The 26,328-nt window shown below is 35.7% G+C and overlaps 1 protein-coding gene across 4 annotated transcripts in view; it reads right to left on the bottom strand.

Moving 5' to 3' along the window:
- Window positions 1–26,328, bottom strand: part of LOC150080448 (kielin/chordin-like protein) — a 1,054,752-nt gene that overhangs the window by 569,812 nt on the left and 458,612 nt on the right. For all 4 annotated transcript variants that reach the window (XR_016547392.1, XM_090381408.1, XM_090381409.1 and 1 more), the window contains one exon: window positions 22,358–22,451. Coding sequence is in view for 3 of the 4 variants with exons in the window: in XM_090381408.1 (XP_090237534.1) it covers window positions 22,358–22,451 (94 nt within the window). In the remaining variant the exon portion in view is untranslated. The remainder of the gene's footprint in view (window positions 1–22,357; window positions 22,452–26,328) is intronic.

Here is a 26,328-nt window from a genome sequence, read left to right as displayed (position 1 = left end):
AGAAATTCTAGATCCATTAATTCTCATTGTTCTGCTTCTATCAGAGAGAGAGAAAGATGCATAACAAAGATAGACAATGAAGTGAATGGGTAAAGAAAATTATTCCATAAATAAAATAACATTAATGATAGTGCTCTTAGAATTGATTCATCTCATGCAAGGCAGTTCCAAGAGCCTCATATTGTAATAGGGGCTGTCATTTAATACTACTAGTCACTGCAGGTTGTTATTTTTCCTTAAAGTATATTTGAACCCAAGAATTTTTGGGGTCTTACATTCTAGAATTGGAGTTTCCTTCCAATCGAAAGCTACCTTTTCTAATGCAGTGGTTCCGAATCATTTTGTTACTTGAACCACAAGGAGCCAATTGGAGTTAAACGATGCTATTCATGTGACTCACCTAAAGCATGACAGCATTTAACCTGATTGAGTTTTCCTAATCTTGTGACACACTACTTGGGAAACACTATACTAGTGTAAAACTTTTATTATTTACCTCAAGGTTGTATGGCAACAATCTTTTTTTCTAATCCTGTCTTCAACCATAATACCATGTTATCAGATTCACTGGTGTTTTCTCACAATCTGCTGGGGTTTGGAACTATTATTTTCTGTTTTCAGTATGTCTAATACGAACTTTAAATCTAGATCTATTAATAAATCTAAATATAGATGTAATAAGAAGTCCATGGTGCTGATGAATGCTTGAACCATAACATGACATGTAAGTTAGAAATTATGAATACAAAACATAGCTTTCTGCATGCATTCTGGACTTAAACAAATTTATTAATTTTAGAAAATTATATATATATATATATATATATAGGTAAGAATAGTTGAGAGTAAAGGAAAGAGAGATTACAGAAGTATGTAAAAAAAAAAAATTGGCAGAAGAAAGAAGACAGAAAAAGGAACATGAATAAAAAATAAGGAAAAAAAATAGGAGAAAAATTATTTTACATATAAAGAAATAAGCCAATAATATATATTAAATATATAAAAGATTATATTGTCATATATCACATGATCCTGGTGTCATTCTCAAGTGTCAATCACCAGAATCACTCAAAAAGACAATAATACAGTGTTCTCTGTTTCTATCATAAAGTACATGCCATGGCAAAATTGGAACATATCAAAAATAGTAAAAAAGTATTAAAATAAAAAATTTACAAAAATGTAAAGTAAAAATTGGCTAGGTTATATAGGAGGATATAAAGACAGCCGGCATGTAATTTAAGGTTGTCACAACAGAGGAACCAAAAAAAAGAAAAGGAAAGAATGAAAAACAAGGCTAAAGCTAAAACAAAGATATTAGAAACAATAATACTACAAATAGAAATACTAAAAACTAAAAACTAAGGCTATTATTATTAGTAGACAAAGGCCAATGTTAAGAATGGACAAAGGTATGAAAAGTAGACAAAGGATACAGAAGAATTTTTGGCGAAGGTAAAGAAATCTGCACGAGATGCATGCAATGTAGAATAATCACCTCAGAGGGCATAAATTCAAATTGAGGAAGGACGGATGTCGGATAGATGTGCGGAAATTTGCCTTTGGCCAGCGGGTGGTTGGTTGGTGGAACCGACTTCCATCACTTGTCGTAGAAGTTGATAGCCTAAACAAATTTAAAGCTCAACTGGACAGGTATTTCGAACGAACAGATGAGTGAAATGGGAGTGGGGTTTTTTTTTTTTTGGCTGATGCTGAATAAGCTTGCTTTCTTGCATCATATGCCTCTACTAATGCTAATGCTAATGCTAAAAGTTCGATGAAATTTACTGGTAAAAGTACTTTGCCGTAACGGCATTTGTATTGTTGCTTGCTTGGTAAACAGATGGTGGGTTATCGGTCAGGAGTAGAAATTGAATCCCGTGGGAGATTGAAACCCTTCTGAAGTGGAAGGGTTAATCTGATCTTTTTTCTTTAGAATCACTGGTGGACTAGTGGATAAATTGTTTATTAAGAAAAAAAAAAAGGCAAAGAAGCCCACATGAGAAGCACGGCAAACTTCGAAAAAGTTTACCGGTGAAACTACGTTATGAACATTTTTTACGATGCCAGAACTTCCAATATGACTCTGTTCGTGATTCTAAAGAAAAAAGGTCAGGTTATCCCCCCCTCCACTTCGGGCAGGTTTCAAGCTCCCGTGGGATTCAACTTCTACTCCAGACCGATAACACCCACCATCTGTTTACAGAGCGAGCAACAATACAAATGCTCTTACAGCAAAGTACTTTTACTGGCAAATTTCATCGAACTTTTGCGTGCTTCTCGTGCAGGATTTCTTTACCTTAGTCAAATTTTCTATATCCTTTGTCTACTTTCCATACCCTTTGTCCACTCGCAACAATGGCCTTTGTCTACTAATAATAATAGTCTTTGTCTACACACAACAATAGCCTTTGTTTTTAGTTTATAGTTTTTTAGTTTTTAGTTTATAGTTTTTTAGTTTTTAGTATTTCTATTTGTAGTATTATTGTTTCTAATATCTTTAGCCTTGTTTTTCATTCTTTCCTTTTCTTTTTTCGGTTCCTCTGTATTGTGTCAACCTTAAATTACATGCCCGCTGTCTTTATATCCTCCAACAGAGGACAGTGTACTGTTGTCTTTTCGGGAGATTCTGGTGATTGACACTTGAGAACGACACCAGAATCGCATGATATACAACAATATGTCACAACAAAATATAATCTTTTATATACTTAATATATATTATTAGCTTATATACATATATATTTCACCCCGGGGGCTCACATGTGGTGAGTATGGGCTTGGCAAACCCAGGGTCCTGAGCTGGATATCATCATTCTTCTCTTTCTTGGTGATGCCTTCTACTTCTCTCTCTCTCTCTCTCTCTCTCTCTCTCTCTCTCTCTCTCTCACACACACACACACACACACACACACACACACACACACACACACACACACACACACACACACACACAGGGGGTAACTCATGATTTTTTTTTTTTTGGCTGGTACAGCATAAGCCTCAGGCTTCCTTGTACCATATGGCTAATAATAATATATTATTGGCTTATTTCTTTATATGTAAAATGATTTTTCTCCTATTTCTTTTTCTAATTTTTTCTTCATTTTTCTTTTTCTCTCTTTCTTCTGAAAGTTTTTTTTTTTAACATATTTCTGTAATCTCTCTTACCTTTACCCTCAACTATTTTTACCTATATTGCTTTTCTTATTTATACTACTCTTATCTATTCTCTTGCCTTTATTTATTCACCTACTTATATATATATATATATATATATATATATATAGGTAAATGAATTAGGTGGTAGTATAATAATATAATATAAATAATATATTGGCTTGTCAGTTAAACCAATAACCAAGATAGGTACCTAACGTGACCAGGAAAAAATACATGCTATGCATTAAGCAATATATTACAAAATATATAAAAATCGATACATTAAAAAGTTAATTATGGCAATAGGTTACATTGAAGAGGACTTTTTCTAGGGCTAACCCTTTCAATGTAACTACCGTAATTAACTAGATTAATTACGGTAGTTACATTGAAAGGGTTAGCCCTAGAAAAAGTCCTCTTCAATGTAACCTATTGCCATAATTAACTTTTTAATGTATCGATTTTTATATATTTTGTAATATATTGCTTAATGCATAGCATGTATTTTTTCCTGGTCACGTTAGGTACCTATCTTGGTTATTGGTTTAACTGACAAGCCAATATATTATTTATATTATATTATTATACTACCACCTAATTCATTTACCTATATATACAGACCGATGTAATGTTTAATCGTCTTAGATGGCATTAATTGGTTATGGGAATAAAACAAAATAAAACAAAATAATTTAATTTTACAATTTATATTTATTATAATATTTATATTTCACTTTCACATACTAGGATATATATATATATATATATATATATATATATATTGCAAAATATAATACTGACTGGTGCAGTCTGACAATTCCTACTGAGTCCTAGTAAATATAGAACCCACCAAGTCTGTAAAAAACAAAAGGAAAGGCAAAAAAGTTTCTCCTTGTTCAGGTCACAGGTTGGATGATAGATACAGCCTAGACCAGTGGTTCTCAGCCAAAAATATATCATAGACTAATGGATTTTCTATATTATTGACCATGGATCAGTAAAATAATCGTAAATAATTCAAATTTTTGAGGTGAAAACATCTTTGGCAGCACCTACTAAATTTCAGACTGAAGTAAAAACAATTTGTCACAAAAATGCAATGCTGAAATTATACAAATTACATCAGTTCCTAAATTATACTAATGCAGTCTCTAACGTTGATTCTCGATGTGAAAACATCTTTGGCAGCAACTACTAAATTTCAGTCTGACAGTCAGAGTTCGGTCCATTGGCGAAAATGTGAAATGGAAATGAAGCAAATATGTCACTTCCTAAATGAAGCTAACTCAGTCACTAAAGTTGATTCGGTAGAGTAAATAGCAGGCATGAGCATAAAACGTTATATCATTCATGACTTCAGTCCAATTTTAAAATGGTTCTGATTTTTGTCAAAGATGTTTTCATATAAAACATCTTTCATGCATACACAGTATATGTGCTTTTTTTAAAATATTTATGAAATTCTTCAATCAACAAACTTTTTTGAAAGCAGTGAAACAGTATTATTTTGAACAAAATAGTACTTTTTCATTCATGTTCATTCGTTTCTTTATAATAAGAAGTTTCTTTATAATAATAATCAATAATAAAAAGAAATAATTTTTTTTTATTTTAAAGAGTATAAAAATATAATAATTTGTAGAAAAGGTTGATAATCAGAATGTGATTTTTGTTCACTTATTCACTAACTTTTTTACCCTCAGCACTGAAGTGATTGCAAGATATAGAGGAAAAACTAGTAAAAAGACAGTTCCTTTTATTATTGTCACAGTAAAAAAAAAGGTGCCTTGAATAAATGTGCAGTTGAAAAATAAAAAAAAAAAAGGCAAAAAAAAAAACTTTGCTTTTCAATGAATTGCTGATATTCTGATAATATCTTCCTCAATAGCACTAATTTCTTTGTGACTTGATTACAGAATAGCCTATATCTATCATAGGCTTCTGTGTTGCCTGATAATTTATATGCATCTCATGCATTTTTCTTCTCTGCCATGAGTCTCATTGGTTCATCTGACATCCATTTAGGCCTCAACCTTGAACAGTATGAAAAGCCTAGTAGCTTCCACGATTTCTTCCTTCTATGCTTCCCATTTAGAATTTGCTGTTGGACATCATCAGTTGGTGCCCCTGATGGTAGTTATGTCTTTAAGTAAATCCCACATCAGTACACTGTGATCACTACCACCTAGTGGTTCCTTTATCTGCAAATTCTTAATGCACAAATAATCACCGCTAATAATCAGATCAAGAGTATTACTCTCTCTCTGGTTGCCTCTCTAATGTGTTGCTGTAGAAAACAATCATCCAGTAAATGCACCAAATTCTTGCTAGTGTGCGAGTGACCAAACCACAAATTCCATTCAATATCTGGGAAGCTAAAATCCAACATTAATTAGACAATCTGATTTACTGGCCCATTCTATTTCTCTGCACAGTTGTTCGTTGTACTTATCTGAGTCATTAAGCCTATAACAGACTCCTACTCTCATTTTTGCTTTCCCAGTGTTTATGTCACACCAAACTGACTCGACATTGCACTAACCATCTATGTCAACCAGATGCACTTCTTTAGATTTTATGTTTCGTGACTAACACAGAACCTCTCCTCCCTTTCTATTCTGCCTGTCCTTCCTTACACACTGTATTTCCAAAATTCCAATTCTGCACTGCTTATATCTCTGTGATGCCGCATTTCTGATATCCCAACAACATCCGCCTTTGATGTCTTGACCAGCACCTCAAGTTCGTCAAATTTATTTACTATACACCTAGCATTGGTGTACATGCACCTATTCTTACCCTTAGTTACCCTAACACGACCCATGTATTTATTTGTTCTGTGATGACCCCCCATTCCCTGAAAACTCCCAGCATCCCACCCTCCATTCTTAATAGAAGCAGTGCAAGAATCACTTTTACCTCTGCCTGTGACTACTGCTACTAATCTTTTAGTCTGTGACTTCCCCCAAGCTAGCAGTTTTCAGACTCATCTAACACTGCCTCGATAGCATCAGCAAATATTCTTGCACCCCTTCTATTTAAGTGTATCCCTTCCCTGTAGAAGCAGTCTCTCCTGTTAATAAGCATAGACCACTCTGAGAAAAATTCTACTCCATGAACCTTGCACAATCTCTCCAGGGTCAAATTAATTGACAAAGCTCTCATATGACAAAGCTTTCAAATTTAAACCTAACAAAACTTTTTTTTCAACACTGACCTGTACTTGTTAAGTAAGTTTGTAGACCTTCTACTCTTAATGTCTTTAGTCATTAAGAGTAGAGTAGTCATTAATTGTTGTACAGTTTTGCTAACTGTACAACAATATCACCTTTTGCACTCTTAAAATATGATGTCTGCTCTACAATATCATTAACTTTTTCCCCTGTCAGACATACCCTGGTCCTATTCCATCTATCCTTTTTACACAGTATATTACCTGGCTCCCTGACAATAGAGTTGCAACAATAACTAACTCCTGTGGGACCAGCGCATTCTGCCTTGGAGATTGTCACTGCGTTGCGTGATGAACAAGAGTGAGCTCTGCCGTTGAGTTGGGCAGCTGAGAGCTTGATGGGTCCCCCATTTTAATATCTTCAAGGGCATCTACTCGACTTTTCAAACTCTCATAAGCACCCATCAGAATGCTGAGTTGGCACCTAATTTCTTGACACACTCTGCACCCAGCACACACAAAGGCATCCTCCTTGGCAAGATCATGTCCTGTTCCAGAAAGTTCTGCAAATATTTCACAAGATGCACATTTTTTTAATTAATTAATTATCAATGCTACACTATCTAATAGATTCTTAAATGCGATGATATGTATTATACTATCTAATTCCTACAAAGTCCTGGTATACACAACCTTCCAATTCTGTAGAAAACAAATAAACAAAAGGCTGAAAAGAACAGTTTTTTTTTTTTTTTTAACTTACAGACTGGATAAGAGCCGCTTCATAATTAAATATTTTTGATCATGTTTTTATCCATTGAGATTATTGAGAAAAATACTGTATTGCTGTCAAAAAATAAAAAGGTAACAAATAAACTTGAAAATCATGACAACTGCAAATTTGAAATAGGAAGCAACCGAGGAAGTAGTCATAGAAACTACCAAGCATTTTATACTAATTTAAGAGATACTTTTTTAAGAGATAATTTAAGAGATACTTTTTTAAGAGGTAATTTAAGAGATACTTTTGCAGGTAGCATTTTCCCCATCTTAGAAAGAAAGTATCACAATGAAGTGAAAATTGAATCCAGGGAAGTTCAGGAGAAGCACAGTCATCAAGGGTATGCTGAAAGTTAATGTTCCAACTGCTCGTGATCTTTTGCAATCGAAGACCCGCAGGGCAGTTTTCATTAGGTTTATTATGGTATAACATTACATTTTGAGGATCAAACAGGTATTCCCAGTTGGGGTGAGATGGAATACTTTTAATTTTTGCAGCATAATTACAAAGTAAGGTTTTTGCTTGAGGTGCAATGGGGGATTCATTTGCCTCAATATATAGGCTGTGGACTGGAGATGTTCTGAAGGTTCCCATGGCTATCCTTAGGGCACTATGCTGAATTGTATTTAGCTACAACAAGGAACTGTTCCTTGCAGAGTCATACACAGGTGATCCATAATCTAAGTGGGACCAAATTAAAGTTCTATAGAGATGTGATAGTGAGTATCAGCACTCCAGAAGTTAACGGAGACAGCTCTTAAGATGTTCAATTTCTTTAGACAGGCCATTCTAAAGTAGGCCATATGATTGGAAAAATTAAGTTTATTGTCTAGATATAAACCCAATAAACGAAAGTTATTAGTAAGAGGAATCAGGTTATTTTTTAAATATATTTCAGGATCTGGATGTAGTTTGTGTATTTTTCAGATGTGCATTGCTGTTGATTTATTTTCTGCTAAGAAATAGCCATTCCTTTGCGCTCATGATTCTATTCTGATTATGGATATTTGAAGTTGCCTTTCAATGGCATTCATAGTTTGTGACTGACAAGAGATAATCAGGTCATCGGCAAACATGTATGATTCAACTGTTTTTGGTATGTTTCATGTCATATTAGTAATTCTTATTGTGAATAATGTTGCGCTTAGGATGGAACCTTGTGGTACACCTTCTTGTTCAAATGGTTTGGATAAACTGTTCATATATCTGACCTGAAATGTTCTGTGGTGTAGGAAGTTCTGTATAAATTGGGGTAATTGCCCCTTCAATCCAAAAGAATGAAGGTCTTGAAGGACACCATATTGCCACATGGTGTCAAAAGTTTTCTCAATATCAACATTAACCATGACCAGATGCTATCTCCTTATGAAAGCATTGCAGATGTTTGCTTCTGCTTTAATCATCACATCTAAGGTTGAGCAATTCTTCCAAAAACCATACTGATTTCTGTTTAGCAGATTGTTGGTTTCCAGAAACCACGTTAGTCACTTGTGTACCATTTTTTCTAAGACTTTTCCTAAACAGCTAGTCAGTGAAATCGGCCTGTAATTATGCGGGATAGTATGATCCTTCCCTGGTTTCGGAAAAGCTAGAACAATTGAGTGACACCAGGATTGCGGATAACTATTTTCTAAAAATATTCTATTGCAGAATTTCAACAGGGAGCTTAGTGCATTGTTATTTAGTTTTTTTAACATTATATAGCAGACTCCATCTGGACCAGCAGCAGTACTGGACATTTTATTGAGAGACTCCAAAAGTTCCATTAGAGTGAATGACTGATTGTACTGATGTGATACCTTAGTAGAGAAATTTATTTTTTGTTTTTCTGCGGATGCCTTAATTTTTTGAAAGGTTTGATTGTATGTGGCCACTGCTGATATACTGGCAAATGATTCGCCTAATGCATTAGCTATTTCTGTTGGTGCAAACAACTCCTGTCCTTTCCAGTTTAGGATTGAGGATGGGTACTACAAGTATTTACCATTAAGTGCTTGGATTTTCTTCCAGATGAGTCTGTTGTCTGTGTCCTTTTTAATAGTGGAAGTAAAAGTTATCCAGGCATCTTTTTTGGTTTTTCTTCTTATTTGGCGGAACTTTGCCTCGAGTCTTTTAAAGTTAATAAGATTACTGGATGTAGGAACTTTTCGAAACAAATTCCAAGCTCTATTTTTTTCTTGTTTAGCATGTGAGCATCTTAATCAAGAGAAAGACTTGAACAAGGACTGAAATTATCTCTGAAGACTTGCACAAGGACTGACATTCTCTTTGAAGGCTCTCACAAGAACTGCTATCTAGAAAGAATTGATTAATATATTGGATTTCAATATATCATAAAAGCTTCAACTGCTACTTCCTGCATTTTGTCTCATGAACTTGAAGTGATACATCACGATGGAAGTTATATCCTTACTGATTGGAGTGACGAACCTACTGTGTTAGAAATCATAAATAGTGTATGTAGTATGTAGTTTGACTCTAGTGCTTCAGCTGTGCCATGCCATTGGATACCTATCTAACAGTGAATTTAAGGATTGCTGCAACTACTGAACCTCCTCCCGGTCCATTGTAGAGTTTTGATATGCCTTTGCTCCAAGAGGATCTCCTATCAAATGATGGGAGTGCTAAAGAAATCTTCAGCATTGGAAGAGCTACCCTTCAAGCTGAAGGATCTATTGAGAATGTGCCTCGACATCTCCTAATCCTGCTCACAGGATAGGAATTGCTAATCCTAATTTAGGATAGGATTACACCACGACATGTGGCTTCTACAAAGGCTGAAAATTGCCTCCACCTCCTCTTTTTTTTTTTTTTTCTCTCTCTTTTATCTTTTCTCAATTTCTCTTAACTTCCTTTTATTATGGCAGGTCCTTCTCTGACTCCCTGCTGCACTTCTTTCCTTCTGCATCACCCCTAACTTTTCCAGCTATTCCCATTTTCCTTTTCTCATAACTTTGTCTATCCTGGAACTTGAACTTTGTTCCGGTATAGACTAGCATGAAGGTAGTAGATCCTACATTCATGCTAGTCTATACCGGTGGTGGGACGCTGTGACCAGGTGTTGCTGCTTCCCACCTGCTAAGAGCCAGGCACTGGCCGACTACATAACAACAGAACAGAACACATCATAACATTTACACACCCAACACACTATATACAAATGGCCGGTTTTGGCGTGAGCCTCAACACAAGGAGTACAATAGCAGCTAATGGGGGGAACCCTGGGATCCACCACAACACATGAATATCCCTGAATACTGTTTAGCATGTGTGCATTCCTGATTCCACCAATAACTGCTGTGGTTACGTTTCCCAAATTGAGATTTAAGTATTGAAGAAGCAGCAGCATGTAATATCTGGTTGGTTATATGATTGGTGACGTTATCTATGGGTTGGGACTGGATAATATCATTGTCAAACTGAGTTAGACAGGAGTATTCATGCCAATGTGCCCTACGGAATTTCCAGTTGGGGCACTGTGATAGGAACAAGTTTACTCGTGTTTGTATCTTGCAAAGGATCGGTAGATGATCACTGTTTAGTGGATTATCTACAACTGACCACTTCGTATTGGCATATATGGATGGGGAACAGATTGTAAGGTCTATTGCAGTCATGGATCCTGTAGAAAAATGGATATATGTGGGCTCACCAGTGTTTAATAGGGTAAGATGATGAGTATCCAGCAGAGCTTCTATTAGTTTGCCCCTTTTGTCAACTTTTGGAGATCCCCATAGCGAATGATAAGCATTGAAGTCTCTGAATAAGCAGAAGGGAGATGGCAGTCTTCCATGTGCAACAGTATCGAAAGCCTTTCTAAGATCCAAATATATGATATCAAAGTTATTCCCTGCATCCAGTTCCTTTGTGACCACATCATAGTAGCCAATAAAATTGGTCAGACAAGACTTCCCCTTAATAAAACTATGCTATGTCTGAGCTATAACTGAAGTCTTGCATAGTCTTGTTTAATTTCCCTGGAACAGAAGTTAAACTAACAGGTCTGTAATTACTTTTGTCACCCTTTGATCTTCTTTTGTGAATTGGAGTCACATTTGCAAACCTCTAGTCCATGGGTACCTCCCCTGAGTCCAAGGAAGCTCTCATAATTATGGCTAAGGGTTTGCTTACTTCCTTTGCTGCCTCCTTTAATATAACTGGATAGATCCCATCCACCCCAGGTGCCTTTCTTATGTTTATCTTCAACAATTTCTCCTCCACTTTGCTCTCAGTTATTACAAAATCATCCAGCTCACAGCCAGAGTTTAATTCACCTCTGGCATTCCTCTCCCTGAATAACTCCTCGTGTGAATGTAGATGCAAAATACTCATTTAGTTTGTTAGCTACCTGACCAGGATCATCAACAGTTGAACCATTGATATCAAGTGGACCAATCTGATTCATTGCCTTCCTTCTAGAATTTACATAAGTAAAGAACTCTTTGCTGTTTTTCTTTGCATCTGTTGCCAAAGATTTCTCTTAATCTGCCTTTGCCTGCCTAACCTCCTTTGTGATTTGGTTACAGACCAGATTATATCTATCATAGGCTCCCATGTCGCCCATTAATTTTTATGTATCCCATGCATTTTTCTTCTCTGCCATATGTCTCATTAGTTCATCTGACATCCACTTAGGCCTAAACCTTGAACAATATTTCTTAGTTGGTATGTAAAGCCTAGTAGCTTCCAAGATAAGTTCTTTGAATGCTTCCCATTTTGAATTTGCTGTTGGTAACATCATCAGTTGATCCCACTGTATAGAATTTAAATACTGTCTCAGAGCTCAGTAGTCGCCTTTATGAAAGCAAAAACCCTTCCCTTTACCCCTGATGGTAGTTATCTCTTTGAGTAAATCCCACTTCAGCACATTGTGATCACTGCCACCTAGTGGTTCCTTTATTTGCAGATTCTTTCTTAATGCATGAAGAATCACTACTGATAATCAGATAAAGAGTATTACTCCCTCTAGTTGGGATGTGCAAATGTCTTTGTATTTGCAAAATGAAATCAAAGGGAGAAGTAAATAATTGTATACCTGTAAGCTTCTGTTCCTGGGAAAATAATACAGACAGTGCTTAAAGAAGTATTGCAGGATCACCTTGACGGCAATGCAGTTATACAGAACTTACAGCTCAGATTATTAAGGGATGATCTTGCTTGACTAATCTCATTAGCTACTACATTATGAAGTAACAAAGGAACTGAATGTGAATAATAATTCTGATACATATATTTAGATTTCAGTAAAGCTTTTGACACTGTTCCACACAAAAGATTACTATACAAATTGGAGCAGTGTGGTATTAGCTACAAGTTTCTTCTACAGATAAAGAGATGGTTGAGGAGTGGTAGACAGAGGATGGTTATAAAACTGCTTTAATTAAAACTCCACTAATAACAGGAATCAAGGCATACTACTGCAAAAAGATCTAGATTAATTTAGGCAGATGGGCTGAGAAGTGGCTTTGAGGTTTAACATTGAAAAATGCAAAGTACTGCATATGAGCAGCAGTAATCTCAAAGTAATATACCAATTAGATGGCACAATGTTCGAGGTGGTGTAGAACAAATGTGGCCTAGGGGAACTGTACAGTTGTACATTAAGTTTTCTGAGCAGTGAATATGGACTGTTAGGACAGCTCCTGAGGTTCTGTCAATGACATATAGGAATTTTTCCGTCTGGATGCCTTATTTCTGGAAGGATGTGGATCAATGAGATTAATCAAGGAAACAAAAATACTCTCCTACAAGAAAAGCCTCAGTTCTGCAAATTGCAGAACTTGAAACTAGTCACCTGTTAGATCTGACTGAAGTGTTTAAAGCTTTAACTGGATTGAGTAAACAAAATGCTGATAGTACACCCTTGCTCTTTCTCAGACACAAATACAAACCTAAATTGAAAAGGGATAGTTGCAGGATATATGTGCAAAATTTGGCTTTCAGCAAGGGAGTAATTGACTGTTGGAACAAACTACCATCTGGTGTTGTGGAAGTAGGTAGTCTGAATTAGACATATTATGGTTAGTGTTTTTTTTGTTGTTTTTTTTTTTTACTGATGCTGTATAAGTTTGCTTCCTTGCACCATTTATCAGTACTAATACTAATAATAATATTTTTTATAATAATAATAATAATAACAACTTCAGCTGATGCTGTGTACTCAGCATCAGCATCAATTTCAGCTGATGCTGAGTACATATCTGATGAGAGTTATTGAAATTGGAGCTGTCTACTCAAGATGAATCAAATGAATTTAGAGATACAATGGACCCCCGCTTTATGATGGGTTCAGTACATGATCAAATCACTTTACGATGGACTCTCCATAATAAAATATCATTTACTATACGATATGTAGTAAGCGCGGGATATTGTCATCATGTTTGCAAATTGAATTTTAATTCTATTTTAATTAATTAATTCTATTAAACGGAGTTTAAAAAATAGGAATGAAGAGAAGATTCTGAAAATTTATTTTTGTTTTTTATATGATTTCAGAGAAGGGGAACACATTTCACCATAATACTGTAAGGTAAAAACCCACAGAATTCCAGTTATCAGTATTATCGCAAATGCAATAAGATCGAGTTTACTACCCGTTTATAATAGATTGCACTAACAGAAAAGCCCAATAAACTGGAAAGTGCAAATTGTTTTTATTGTTTTATGGTCATGACCTCCAGAAACGTGCTTTAAAAAAATATCACAAATGCGTTCAAAATTCATTCTTATAACAAAACATAGCAATAAACGGTGAAAGTGTAGTGCATTTTAATGATTTGAGCGGCTAATTCTACTAACCAGTGATCGCTGGTGCCTACTTATTTCACTCTACAATGGCTTACGATTGTCTCCGACTGGACCACGTGACCTTTGTCTCAGCCAATAGCAGCATTTGTAAACATGTTGGGCACGTGATTTGTTTTCGTATCTTTTAGTTAAAGTGATTTTTTGTGTTTACTTTCCATAAATTTACTGTATTGAATTCTCAAACATACAACATTGCATAATATGGCCCCTAAAGAGCACAGTAAGAAGAAATTTTCAATTAAAATTAAACAAGAAATAGTGAAAAAACATGATGATGGTGCTAAAATTAGTTCATTGGTGTGCGAATATGGTTTTTCACAGTCAACCATTTCTACAATAGTGAAACAAAAAGAAAACCTTAAAAAAGTTAAAGTAAGTGATGAATCTAACACAGTCCAAAAAGGCAGAGAACTGATGGTAGAAATGGAAAGGCTTTTGTTGCTGTGAATAAAAGAAAAACAAATGAAGAGTGATACAGTTCCTGGACAATACATTTGTGAACATGTAAAGCAGATTTTTGACTTAAAGACTAAAACACCTTCAGCTAGTGATACGCAATATGGGGACTTTAAAGCCAGCAAAGATTGGTTCGATCATTTTAGAAAAAGGTCCGATTTAAAAGTGTTATAAGGCATGGAGAGGCTTGCAGTGCTGATCAGGAAGCAGCTGAAAATTTTAAGGTGGAGTTTCAAGAGCTCATTGAGAAGGAGCTCATTGGTTACCTTCTTCAACAAGTCTTTAATACAGATGAAATGGGCCTCTTTTTGGAAAAGGATGCCTAGGCAAACATACATAACAAAAGAAGAGACCTCGTTTCCTGGTCATAAGCCTATAAAGGATAGGCTTACTCTGCTATCAGGGTCCAATGCCTGTGGTGAATTTAAACTTAAGCCAATGTTGGTTTACCACTCAGAAACTCCCAGAGTGTTTAAACAGCAAAATGTCATCTAAAGCAGGTTGGGTGTCTTTTGGCGGTGTAACAAGAAGGCCTGGGTGACAAGACACCTCTTCAATGAATGGATATTTGAAGTGTTTTGTCCTTCAGTCAAAGGTTACTTAAAAAAAAAAAAAAAAACTTCCTTTAAAGGCACTATTAATTTTGGATAATACTCCAGGTCATGATCCCCAACTTGCTTGATCTTTGGAGGCACAATTTAACTTCATTACTGTCAAATTTCTCTCACCCAATACCACCCCTCTGCTTCAGCTGATGGATCAGCAAGTGATTGCCAACTTTAAAAATATTTACACAAAGAAGATGCTTGCAAAGTGCTTTGAAGAGACTTCAGGAGACAGAGCCATCACCTTAAAGGAATTCTGGAAGACCAGGATTAACATCTTAGACTGTGTACAAGTGACTGTCAGTTCTTGGAATGAAGTTTCAGCTCGATGCCTCAATGCAGCCTAGAAGAACTTATGGCCTTCAGTCATCCATGATTTTGAAGGATTTGAAGCTGAAGGTGTTCTAGAGCAGGAAATTATCACTCTTGGTGATTCCTTGGCTCTAGAGATTGATGTGGAAGATGTGGAGTTAACTGCGGACCACGGAAGGGAGTTGACAACAGAGGAGCTCCAGGAATTAGAGCAGATGGGCGAGCATGACAGTGGAGATGAGGAACATGACGGAGGATGACTTTGCAACAACTCAAGAAATTAAGGACATGTTTGCTGCGTGGGATATTATGAAGAGGACAGTAAGAAAAAACCACTGAATTGATGACCTGCAAATTTGAAGATCAGGTGTTAAGTTATTTCAAGAACCTTCAGAGACAGCGTCAAAAGCAAACCACTTTGGACAGTTTTTATACCATAGGTATGTAGCAAGAGGCAGCGATCGGAAAGAACACCAGATCCTGAAGGTTGTCCTGATATCTTGATGGTAAAAGATTCTCTTCCAGCTCCATCACCACACGACCATTGACACAGCTTTTCCAATGTAAGTTAAATGAAAATTACGATTTTTTTTTTAATGTTTATAATTATCAATTATCATTTTAAACGTTTGGGGGGGGAGGGAATAAGTAAAAATGTGTGGCACCATCAGCATTTTTTATCTTTTTTCTTTTTTTTTAAATTTATATTAGCATTAGTAGAGGCATTTGATGCAAGAAAGCAAGCTTATGCAGCATCAGCCAAAAAAAAATAAATAAATAAATAAATAAAAAATAACCACTTCCACTTCACCCCTCTGTTCGTTCGAAATACCTGTCCAGCTGAGCCTTAAACTTATTTAGGCTATCAACTTCCACGACAAGGGATGGAAGTCTGTTCCACCAACCAACCACCGGCTGGCTAAAGGCAAATTTCCTCACGTCTATCCTACATCTGTCCTTCCTCAATTTGAATTTATGCCCTCTCAGGTGATTATTCTGAGCAAGAGGAAGAATCCCATCAGCACTGAGCATGCTCAAACCATTCAAGGCTTTATACACCTCTGTCAGATCACCTCGCTGGTGCCTAGTCTCCAGACACTGTAATTTGCAAAACTTAAGCCTTTCTTCATAAGAGCACCCCTCTGTTCCATTCACTAATCTTGTTGCCCTTCTCTGTACTCGTTCCAGCATCTCTACATCCTTCTTGAAATGAGGCCTCCAGACCTGTATACAGTAGTCTATGGGTGGCCTGACCATTGCCTTATACAAGGGAATAATCACCTCCTTATCCCTGCTAGAAAAATTCCTATATATCATCGACAATACACCATGAGCTACTCTTGCAACCCATTTGCACTGCTCAGAAAACTCCATATCTGCCTGCACAACCACACCCAGGTCCCTTTCATTCTCTACCACTGTCAGTTTAGTACCACAGAGTTCATTGTTCTGGGGTTGCTGTTTTCCATATGTAGTACTTTACATTTGTCAATGTTAAACTTCATTTGCCACCTCTCAGCCCATCTGCTCAACCTTTCCAGATCCTGGTGCAGTAGCATAGTGTCAGTAGTGTCCTTGACAACCCTGCCAACCTTCGTATCGTCTGCAAACTTGGACATTAAGCTTGATATACCATCATCAATATCATTTATGAATACAGAAAACAATAATGGACCCAATACTGAACCCTGAGGAACTCCACTAATAACATTAGTCCACGAAGAGCAGTGTCCATTGATTACCACTCTCTGTCTTCTCCACCTCAACCACCCCTTTATCCATAGCAGCAATTTGCCTCCAATGCCACACTGCTCCAATTTGTGCAGCAGTCTTCCATGTGCAACAGTATCAAAAGCCTTTCTAAGATCCAAGTATATAATATCAAAGTTATTCCCCGCATCCAGTTCTTTTGTGACTGCATCATAGTATCCAATCAAATTGGTCAGGCAAGACTTCCCCTTAACAAAACCATGCTGTGTCTGAGCTATAACTGAAGTCTTGTCTAGATGATCCTGCAGTGCTTCTTTAACCAGTGCCTCCATTAATTTTCCGGGAACAGAAGTTAAAGTAACAGGTCTATAATTACTTGTGTCGCCCTTTAATCCTCCTTTGTGAATTGGGGTCACATTTGCACATCTCCAGTCCATGGGTACTTCCTCTGAGTCCAAGGAAGCTCTCATAATTATGGCTAAGGGTTTGCTTACTTCCTTTGCTGACTCCTTTAATATAACTGGATAGATCCCATCCACCCCAGGTGCCTTTCTTGTATTTATCTTCAACAATTTCTCCTCCACTTTACTCTCAGTTATTACAAGATTCTCTAGCTTACTGCCAGAGTTGAATACACCTCTGGCATTCCCCTCGCTGAATAACTCCTCATCTGTGAATGTCGATGCAAAATATTCATTTAGTTTGCTAGCTACCTGAGCAGGATCATCAACAGTTGACCCATCGATATAAAGTGGACCAATCTGATTCATCCCCTTCCTTCTAGAGTTTACATAAGTAAAGAACTCTTTGCTGTTTTTCTCTGCATCCCTTGCCAAAGATTTCTCGTAATCTGACTTCGCCTGCCTAACCTCCTTTGTAACTTGGTTACAGATCAACTTGTATCTATCATAGGCTTCTGTGTCACATGTTAATTTGTATGTATCCCATGCATTTTTCTTCTCTGCCATATGTCTCATTAGTTCATCTGACATCCACTTAGGCCTAAACCTTGAACAATATTTCTTAGTTGGTATGTAAAGCCTAGTAGCTTCCAAGATAAGTTCTTTGAATGCTTCCCATTTTGAATTTGCTGTTGGTAACATCATCAGTTGGTCCCACTGTATAGAATTTAAATACTGTCTCAGTCCATCGTAGTCGCCTTTACGAAAGCAATACCCCTTCCCTTTACCCCTAATGGTAGTTACCTCTTTGAGTAAATCCCACTTCAGCACACTGTGATCACTGCCACCTAGTGGTTCATTTACCTGCATATTCTTAGTGCATGAAGAATCACTACTGATAATCAAATCAAGAGTATTACTCCCTCTAGTTGCCTCCCGAACATGCTGATGTAGAAAACAATCATCCAATAAATCCACAAAAGCCTTGCTAGTGTGTGAGTGACCAGCCCCCAAATTCCAGTCAATATCTGGGAAATTAAAATCCCCCATTATAAGACTCTCTGATTTACTGGCCCACTCTATTTCCCTGTACAGTTTCTTATTATACTCATCAGAGTCATTAGGCCTATAGCACACTCCTAATCTCAATTTTGATCTCCCAATGCTTATGTCACACCAAACTGACTCGACACTGCACTGTCCAGCAATGTCGACTGGCTTCACTTCCTTGGATTTTATGTATTTCTTAACTAATAGCATAACCCTTCCTATCCTGTCTATTCTTTCTGTAGACATTGTACTCCCCAAATTCCAGTTCTGCATTCCTTATATCTGTGTGACGCCACGTCTCTGAAATCCCCACAATATCTGCCTTTGATGTTTTGAGCAATACCTCAAATTCATCAAATTTATTTACTAAACTCCTAGCATTGGTGTACACGCAAGTATACATGCACCTTTTCTTTTTCTTAGCTATCCTAACACAACCCATGTGTTTATTTGTACCCCAATGATTCCCAGCAGTCTCTGAAATATCCTGCATCTTATTTTCCAGGCTGCGGCTCATTCCAATAGAAGCAGTGCAAGAATCACTTTCACCTCTGCCAGTGGCTACTGCTAATCTATTAGTCCTTGTATCCCCCCAATCTAGCAGTTTTCTGACCCACCTAACACTGCCTCGATAGCATCAGCAAACATTCTTGCACCCTTTCTTTTTAAGTGTATCCCATCCCCATAGAAGCAGTCTCTCCTGTTAACAAGTACAGACCATATCATGCTCTACTGTTTATTCTGGGGTATAAGATGCACCACAATTTTAGGGCAAGTTATTTTTAGATAAAAGGTGCATGGTATACACTGGAAAATATGGTATTGAGTATTCTATATAAAACTAATACAATTTCTGTTATAAAAATCACCTTTTACAGAGATAAATAGCTTAGTTATATAGCGAAAATTTCAACTTCCGATGACTTGGAAAGAATTATCAAAAAACAGTGTGTTATTGGGTTCACATTATGATATTTTCATGATATGATGGTGTCTCTGGAATGAATTAATATCATAAAGGGGGGGGGGTCCACTATATTCATGAAACAAAGCCAGACTTCTAATCTCAATGCTTGGTAAGAAAAAATGCCAAAGTGTTGCACTTTCAAGAAAGAAGTTTTGATGATATTCTCTAGAGTAAATGATCTGCTGCTACTGTAATGATATCAATTGAGTTTTTAGAATTACATATCATATCTGAATAGTGCCTCTTCATAATCGATGGTGGTAAAAATAAAGTAATTGTCTTAATTAGTATAGCTATGCATACATGTAGGGTTTTGTTTCCTAAGTCCAGTGTATGGTTGTATTGTTATAAATTGTATGTTTAATTTGGCCATATATTTTTCTACATATTATTAAATTAAACATCAAATATAAGCTTCAAAATCCAGCGTCTAAATTTGGCATTGATATTATTCATATATATTGTTGGTTGGTTGATATAATGTTTAATGGCACAAGGGCTACTAAGGCCATATCGTGCCTATATACATTGTGTACCACTGGATTAGGAGAATAGAAACATATATGCATTACATATTTTGCTCATTTAATTTGAATATTGATCCTTTAAAAGCCTCTGCTGAGTGGGGATCAATGTTAAAGTGAATGAATAAAGATACATTTCCATATTATTTTCTTATGTCTTACTGATTTTCATATTTGTTTTTATATTCATTAGTTTTAATAATTTTCATAGGCTAAGTAAACATAGCATCTAATCAGGTCTTAAACAGATGATTAAGGTTAGTACATGACTGCAGCTTCACTTTATTTGATATTGATTGGACTACATTAGAACAAAAAGTTTATAATATAATAAGCTTGTTTTTATATTCATTGTTAGAATACTAAAATGAACGGGTAATGTACGTTTCCTAAAGCAATAGCATTAGCATTTCATCATGTATAGTGTAAAGTCTAAATTATCAATACAGTAATTAATAATGTCAAAAGAGTTTTTTTGAATTAACTCTAGGTTTAATATTGATTATTATATATATATATATATATATACATTCATTTCATTAACAACAATACATATAATATATATATTAGCATTAGCATTAGTAGAGGCATTTGATGCAAGAAAGCAAACTTATGCAGCATCAGCCAAAAAAAAAAAATAATAAATAAATAAATAAATAAAAAATAACCACTTCCACTTCACCCCTCTATTCGTTCGAAATACCTGTCCAGCTGAGCCTTAAACTTATTTAGGCTATCAACTTCCACGACAAGGGATGGAAGTCTATTCCAGCAACCAACCACCCGCTGGCTAAAGGCAAATTTCCTCACGTCTATCCTACATCTGTCTTTCCTCAATTTGAATTTATGCCCTCTCAGGTGATTATTCTGAGAAAGAGGATGAATCCCATCAGCATTGAGCATGCTGATGGGATGTTGAATGGCATGCTCAAACCATTCAAGGCTTTATACACCTCTATCAGATCACCTCGCCGGTGCCTAGTCTCCAGACACTGTAATTTGCAAAACGTAAGCCTTTCTTCGTAAGAGCACCCCTTTGTTCCATTCACTAATCTTGTTGCCCTTCTCTGTACTCATTCCAGCATCTCTACATCCTTCTTGAAATGAGGCCTCCAGACCTGTATACAGTACTCTAGGTGCAGTCTGAACATTGCCTTATACAAGGGAATAATCACCTCCTTATCCCTGCTAGAAAAATTCCTATATATCATCGACAATACACCATGAGCTACTCTTGCAGCCCATCTGCACTGCTCAGAAAACTTCATATCTGCCTGCACAACCACCCCCAGGTCCCTTTCATTCTCTATATATTATATGTATTGTTCACGTTAAGAGGGGTAACAAAAAATTCGTACTCTGACCTAGATAAAACATCAGTAGGAAGATGCCGTTTTTAATATAAGTTGTCTACATATTCAATAACTAACATGTGGAATTTCATTCCCATAGGTGATCATACACCAGAGGTGGAGTTTGCAGGAACTCGAACAGTGATCGAGTTCCTGCATTTGCAGGGCAAGAAAGCTAGGAAATTGAAGAAGAAATTAAAGCTGTGTATGGGCAGAATTGTCCATCCTATGACACTGTAAAAAAGTGGAAACAGGAGTTTCAGTGTGGTCATACAAGTGTTTTTGATGAGTCAAGAGAAGGAAGGCCATCGACATTCACAGGCAGTGAGACGGTTGCAAAGGCTGAGCAGCTAGTGCTGAGTGACAGACATATGACAATTCATTTCATCTCAAATGCAGTGGGAATTAGTTTTTATGGATGTGCCCACAGCATTTTACATGACCATCTGCACATGTCTAAGGTCTCCGCACAATGGGTTCAAGGATTGCTGACACCTTTACAGAAGCAATGTTGAATGCAATGTTCTTGTCAACTGTTGGATTTGTTTAATGCAGATGTTGAGAACTTTTTTGATCGGCTGGTGACAAATGAAGAATGCTGGGTACACCAGTATGATCTAGAGACTAAAGACATGTCAAAGGAGCAGAAGCACACCTCCTCCCCACCTCATCAATGAAGTGAAACAGACTTCTATGATCAAGGCATTAAACAACTAATCCAAAGATGGGAGAAATGTGTTACTATACATGGAGAGAACAGAGAAAAAGATTAAAGTTCCTGTGAAGTTTCACTTTCTAGGGCTATTATTTCTAGGTAAGGGTACAAACCTTTTGATACCACCCCTCGTATGTAAACTGAGGAGGCCTGAAAGGGTAGACAATATCAATCAAGTTACTCAACTGTGTTAATCAATTAAATATAATAAAAATAAATGTTATTCAAAGCTTAAATAATATGTATTTAAAGAGATATTATTTACTGACTCTTTAAGAATTAATTAAAAAGAATAGCATTTATTACAAGGCTACTTCATGGAATCAGCAAACTAAGTTACCTTCACATTTTGGACAGCACCCAGAAACCTTCACTGGATGATTGCAGAGAGAAACCATTCCACAGTCAACTCTACTGCAAATTACTTGACCATGCTAAAGGGATACCAAAAAAAGTATTACAACTCCAAGACTTTATGTTATATAATATTCATAAATATGGACTGAGTTAACACAATGACAATTCCATGGATTTTTAATTGTGTTACTCATGTGTGGCATTTGTGTATATTTTAGCAATTTGCAAAAAAATATAATTTATGTTTCATTTGAATTGTTAAATCACTTGATAAAAAATTTTCTGGATTACAATAACAGACACATTTCAAATCTTGAATGCAAATGACCATGCTAGAAAAGAAAAATTATAATTTTTTTTATTTTTTATTTATTTAAAGACTAAATGTACAAGGCCAAATTCCATATGGGTTTAAATTAACTATATAATATCACTGTAGATATACCATAGTTGACCCATAAAATTAAATATGTATATAGTGCAAAGGCATCGTTTTAATTATATCTCATATTGTGGCTACCTTCAAAATGAGATACCAGGTATTGCACTACTTCGAATAAGTAATACTTCTCTAGTAGAGAAGATTACTGTTACTTATTCTCAGTGGGCACCACCAGCCAGACAGCACCGTTTCAGAGCTTGTTGGCCTTTCATCGGTTGGTGGGCAAGTACCCTGGCAATGCAAACATGCCATCACAGTCAAGACATTAATTCCAGAATATGAGAGATGCCAAACATTGAACAGGATGATACTGTATTTAAATACTAAACACACAAGGCATAATCCCATATGGGTTTAAATTAACTATATAATATCGGTGCAGATACACCATAGTTAATGCTACTAGACAAGCGTTACTTATTTGAAGTAGTGCAATACCTGGTATCTCGTTGTGAAGGTAGCCACAATATGAGATATAATTAAAACAATTCCTTTACACTATGTATTTAGTTTAATTTTATGGGTTAACTATGGTGTATCTACACCGATATTATATTTTTTTTAATGAAAACACCTAACACGAAAGGTGTTAGAACCTACAATGCTTAGCACTGTGCATGGGTTGAAAGTTGAGAAGACAGAAGATACTTCTGACATTAGAACTGAATTTCTGTAGATTGTAATTTTCAGGAAATACATATGAAGGGTGTTGCAAAAAAAAAAAATGAAAAGAAATTAATAGTGACTGGTTTCAGCAAGTGTTTGGGCTGGTCTGAAAGAGAGAGAGAGAGAAAGAGGGGGGGGGGATCATTACAGATGCCAATTTAGAAGAACAGTGCCCATGGAAATATCCACAGAAAAGGCATGCAACAGAAACAAGACACCCATGAGACAGAGAGTGTGAGAGACTTTTTAAGAGATAGCTTATTAATTAACATGATTGTGCTCTTTTGAATGAAGTCTAGAAGCTTGAGAGAGGTTATGGGGGGCAACACCACAGATGTAGGAACAATATTCCTATGGTAGCATGGATTTGAGATTTGTACAGAGTGTGCAGCTATTTAGATGAAAAGTAACACCAAGAGAGAGAGAGAGAGAGAGAAAATCAGTTTTTTAGATTCAGAGGAAGCAATATGATGTGTTTATGCCAAAAGAGAGATTAGAAGTATGGGTAATCCTAATGGGGATATGTGATCTTGTCTAGAATTCTGAGTACCATCAATGATAAGTATAAGAGTAGCAGACTTCTTTTGCAAGATATAAGACAGGATTCAAATCACAAACTGGATTTGAATATAAGTTAGATCACTCACTAGTGATTGATTATTGTACTTTTCAATTTAGTAACTCTGAAAAGTTACAACTCCAAGTTACAATTCACATGGCTTTTCTCACCACTTCTAAATCAAGAGGTGGTGAGAAAAGCCATACTTAACCTCTACTTGAAACAGATTTGTCAAAATTTGCCACTGTTCTAAGGTACACACACAGATGCTTCAAAAACATTTTTTACTTTGGTGTCATGCATCAACCGAAATTGTTTAAATCTATCTTTCTTTTAGCATTTCTTTCTAAATAGTAATAAATTTCCATTAGATATTCATTAACTCTCACAGAAAGGCATGCAACCCAATTTTTCAGCACAAAAACTAATAAAATGATAAGGACAGCCTATTACAAACATAAAAAATTAAATATCTTTTTGACAGAATTTCAAATCTAGTTTTAACATATCAAGGAGATGGATGAGCAACAAACTTATTAGCTTTTTAAAAGTCTACAATAAGACCATAAACTCTATTGTTGCTCTTGTAAGGTTTTAGATGCATCAGCAACAACACTATATTGCACCATTGGGCGTTACGTGCATACTTAGTGTGTTCTCAGACAATCTGCATACTGTGCAGGCTTAAAAACCTGGAATAACTCAAGGGGAGAAAAATTGCAAGATCTTCATACAATAAGCAAAGCCAATTAAACAAATCATATCTCATAAATGATCACCCCTACCAGCAAAGACAAAGAGGGAATTATCCCATTTCTTAAAGCAATGGCTAATTAAAATAGAGAGAGAAAATTGAGGTGTGATGTTAGAGTTTGTAAACTAGGCATCAAATGCGAAAGATATCTTAACTTTTTCTGAAATCACACTGATTTAAATTGATAAAGGATAATTACAGAATAGATTAAATTCACTACAGAACTATCAGCAATATTTCACTTTGTTCGTAGTAGTGAACTATAACAGTAGTATGAGAGGCATTTATTTAATTGTATCTCATATTGTGACTACTTCACAACAAGTTATCATGATATTGCACTACCTCGAATAAGTAATACTTCACCAATAGAGAAGACTATTGTTACTTATTCTCAGCAGATACCACCACTCAGATGGCACCATTTCAAGGCTTATTGGCCTATCATCAGTGGGAGGGTAGATACCCTGGTGTTGTTATCTACCAAGAATAAGTAACAATATTCTTCTCCATTGGTGAAGTGTTACTTATTCGAGGTAGTGCAATATCAGGATAACTCGTGAATGTAGTCACAATATAAGATACAATTAAATTGATGCCTCTCATACTACTGTAGTAATTTTTACAATACTACGAACAAAGTATTGTGAAATATCACTGATAGTTCTATAGTGAATTTTCAATTCGTAGTTTATTTTTCTTAGAATAGATTAAAAAAAATGCTTGATTGTATATTGGCTTGCTTCTTTGCATCATTTTGCCAATAACTAATATGTTGATACTAATACTAAATATTTTGGAATCTTATCATACAATTCTGATGAATTCTTATGGGAGAATGGCATCATGTCAGCTTAATTAGTTATTTAATAGAAATAATACTAACCTTAAGCAAGTTATACTATACTACCTAATAAAAAAAATACATATGCTATGGATCTGGTTGCTTTAATCTTCCTTCAATGTTAGAAGAATAAAGGAAAATGAAAAAAAAAAAAAAAAAAATTTTGGGAAAATAACACTACTCTGGTCGTTTTTTTTTTTTTTTTTTTTTTCGTCTCTACTGTCCCTACAGTGACAGAGCCTGAGCTTACGTTTATTTTAGAAATGAACATGTTATCCATGAATAAACCTAAAATTCTAATATCATTTTTACTGAATAACATCACCAAGAAGGAAAAATACATTGTTATTAAAAATTCAAAGGCACTGAACTTCTTGGTGTTATTCAATTAAAATATGATGTTAGTAACTAGATAATATAACTGTTTCTAAAGTGAGCATAAGCCTAAGTTCTGTCAGAGTTCTTTTTAAAAAAATAAAATTTTTCTATTATTAATTAATATAAACAGAAAGATGTAGAAAACTCAACAGATCATAATTATACATAACAACGCTCAAAAAAGCAGCAAAAGTGTGGAAGAAGAAGAGCAAAAAATCTTTTAAAACTTTACTCAATGAGCAATTTTAAATATCAGATAATTATTTCCAATACTTCAATTGCAACCCAAGGACAAAACAAGTAAAAAGTTA

The sequence above is a fragment of the Mastigoproctus giganteus genome, chromosome 9, assembly GCF_048544385.1.
Source record: "Mastigoproctus giganteus isolate SK-2022 chromosome 9, ASM4854438v1, whole genome shotgun sequence".
NCBI classification, from domain to species: Eukaryota; Metazoa; Arthropoda; class Arachnida; order Uropygi; family Thelyphonidae; genus Mastigoproctus; species Mastigoproctus giganteus.
Note: the sequence above shows the minus strand (reverse complement) of the source record. Positions and strands in the feature narration are given on the sequence as shown.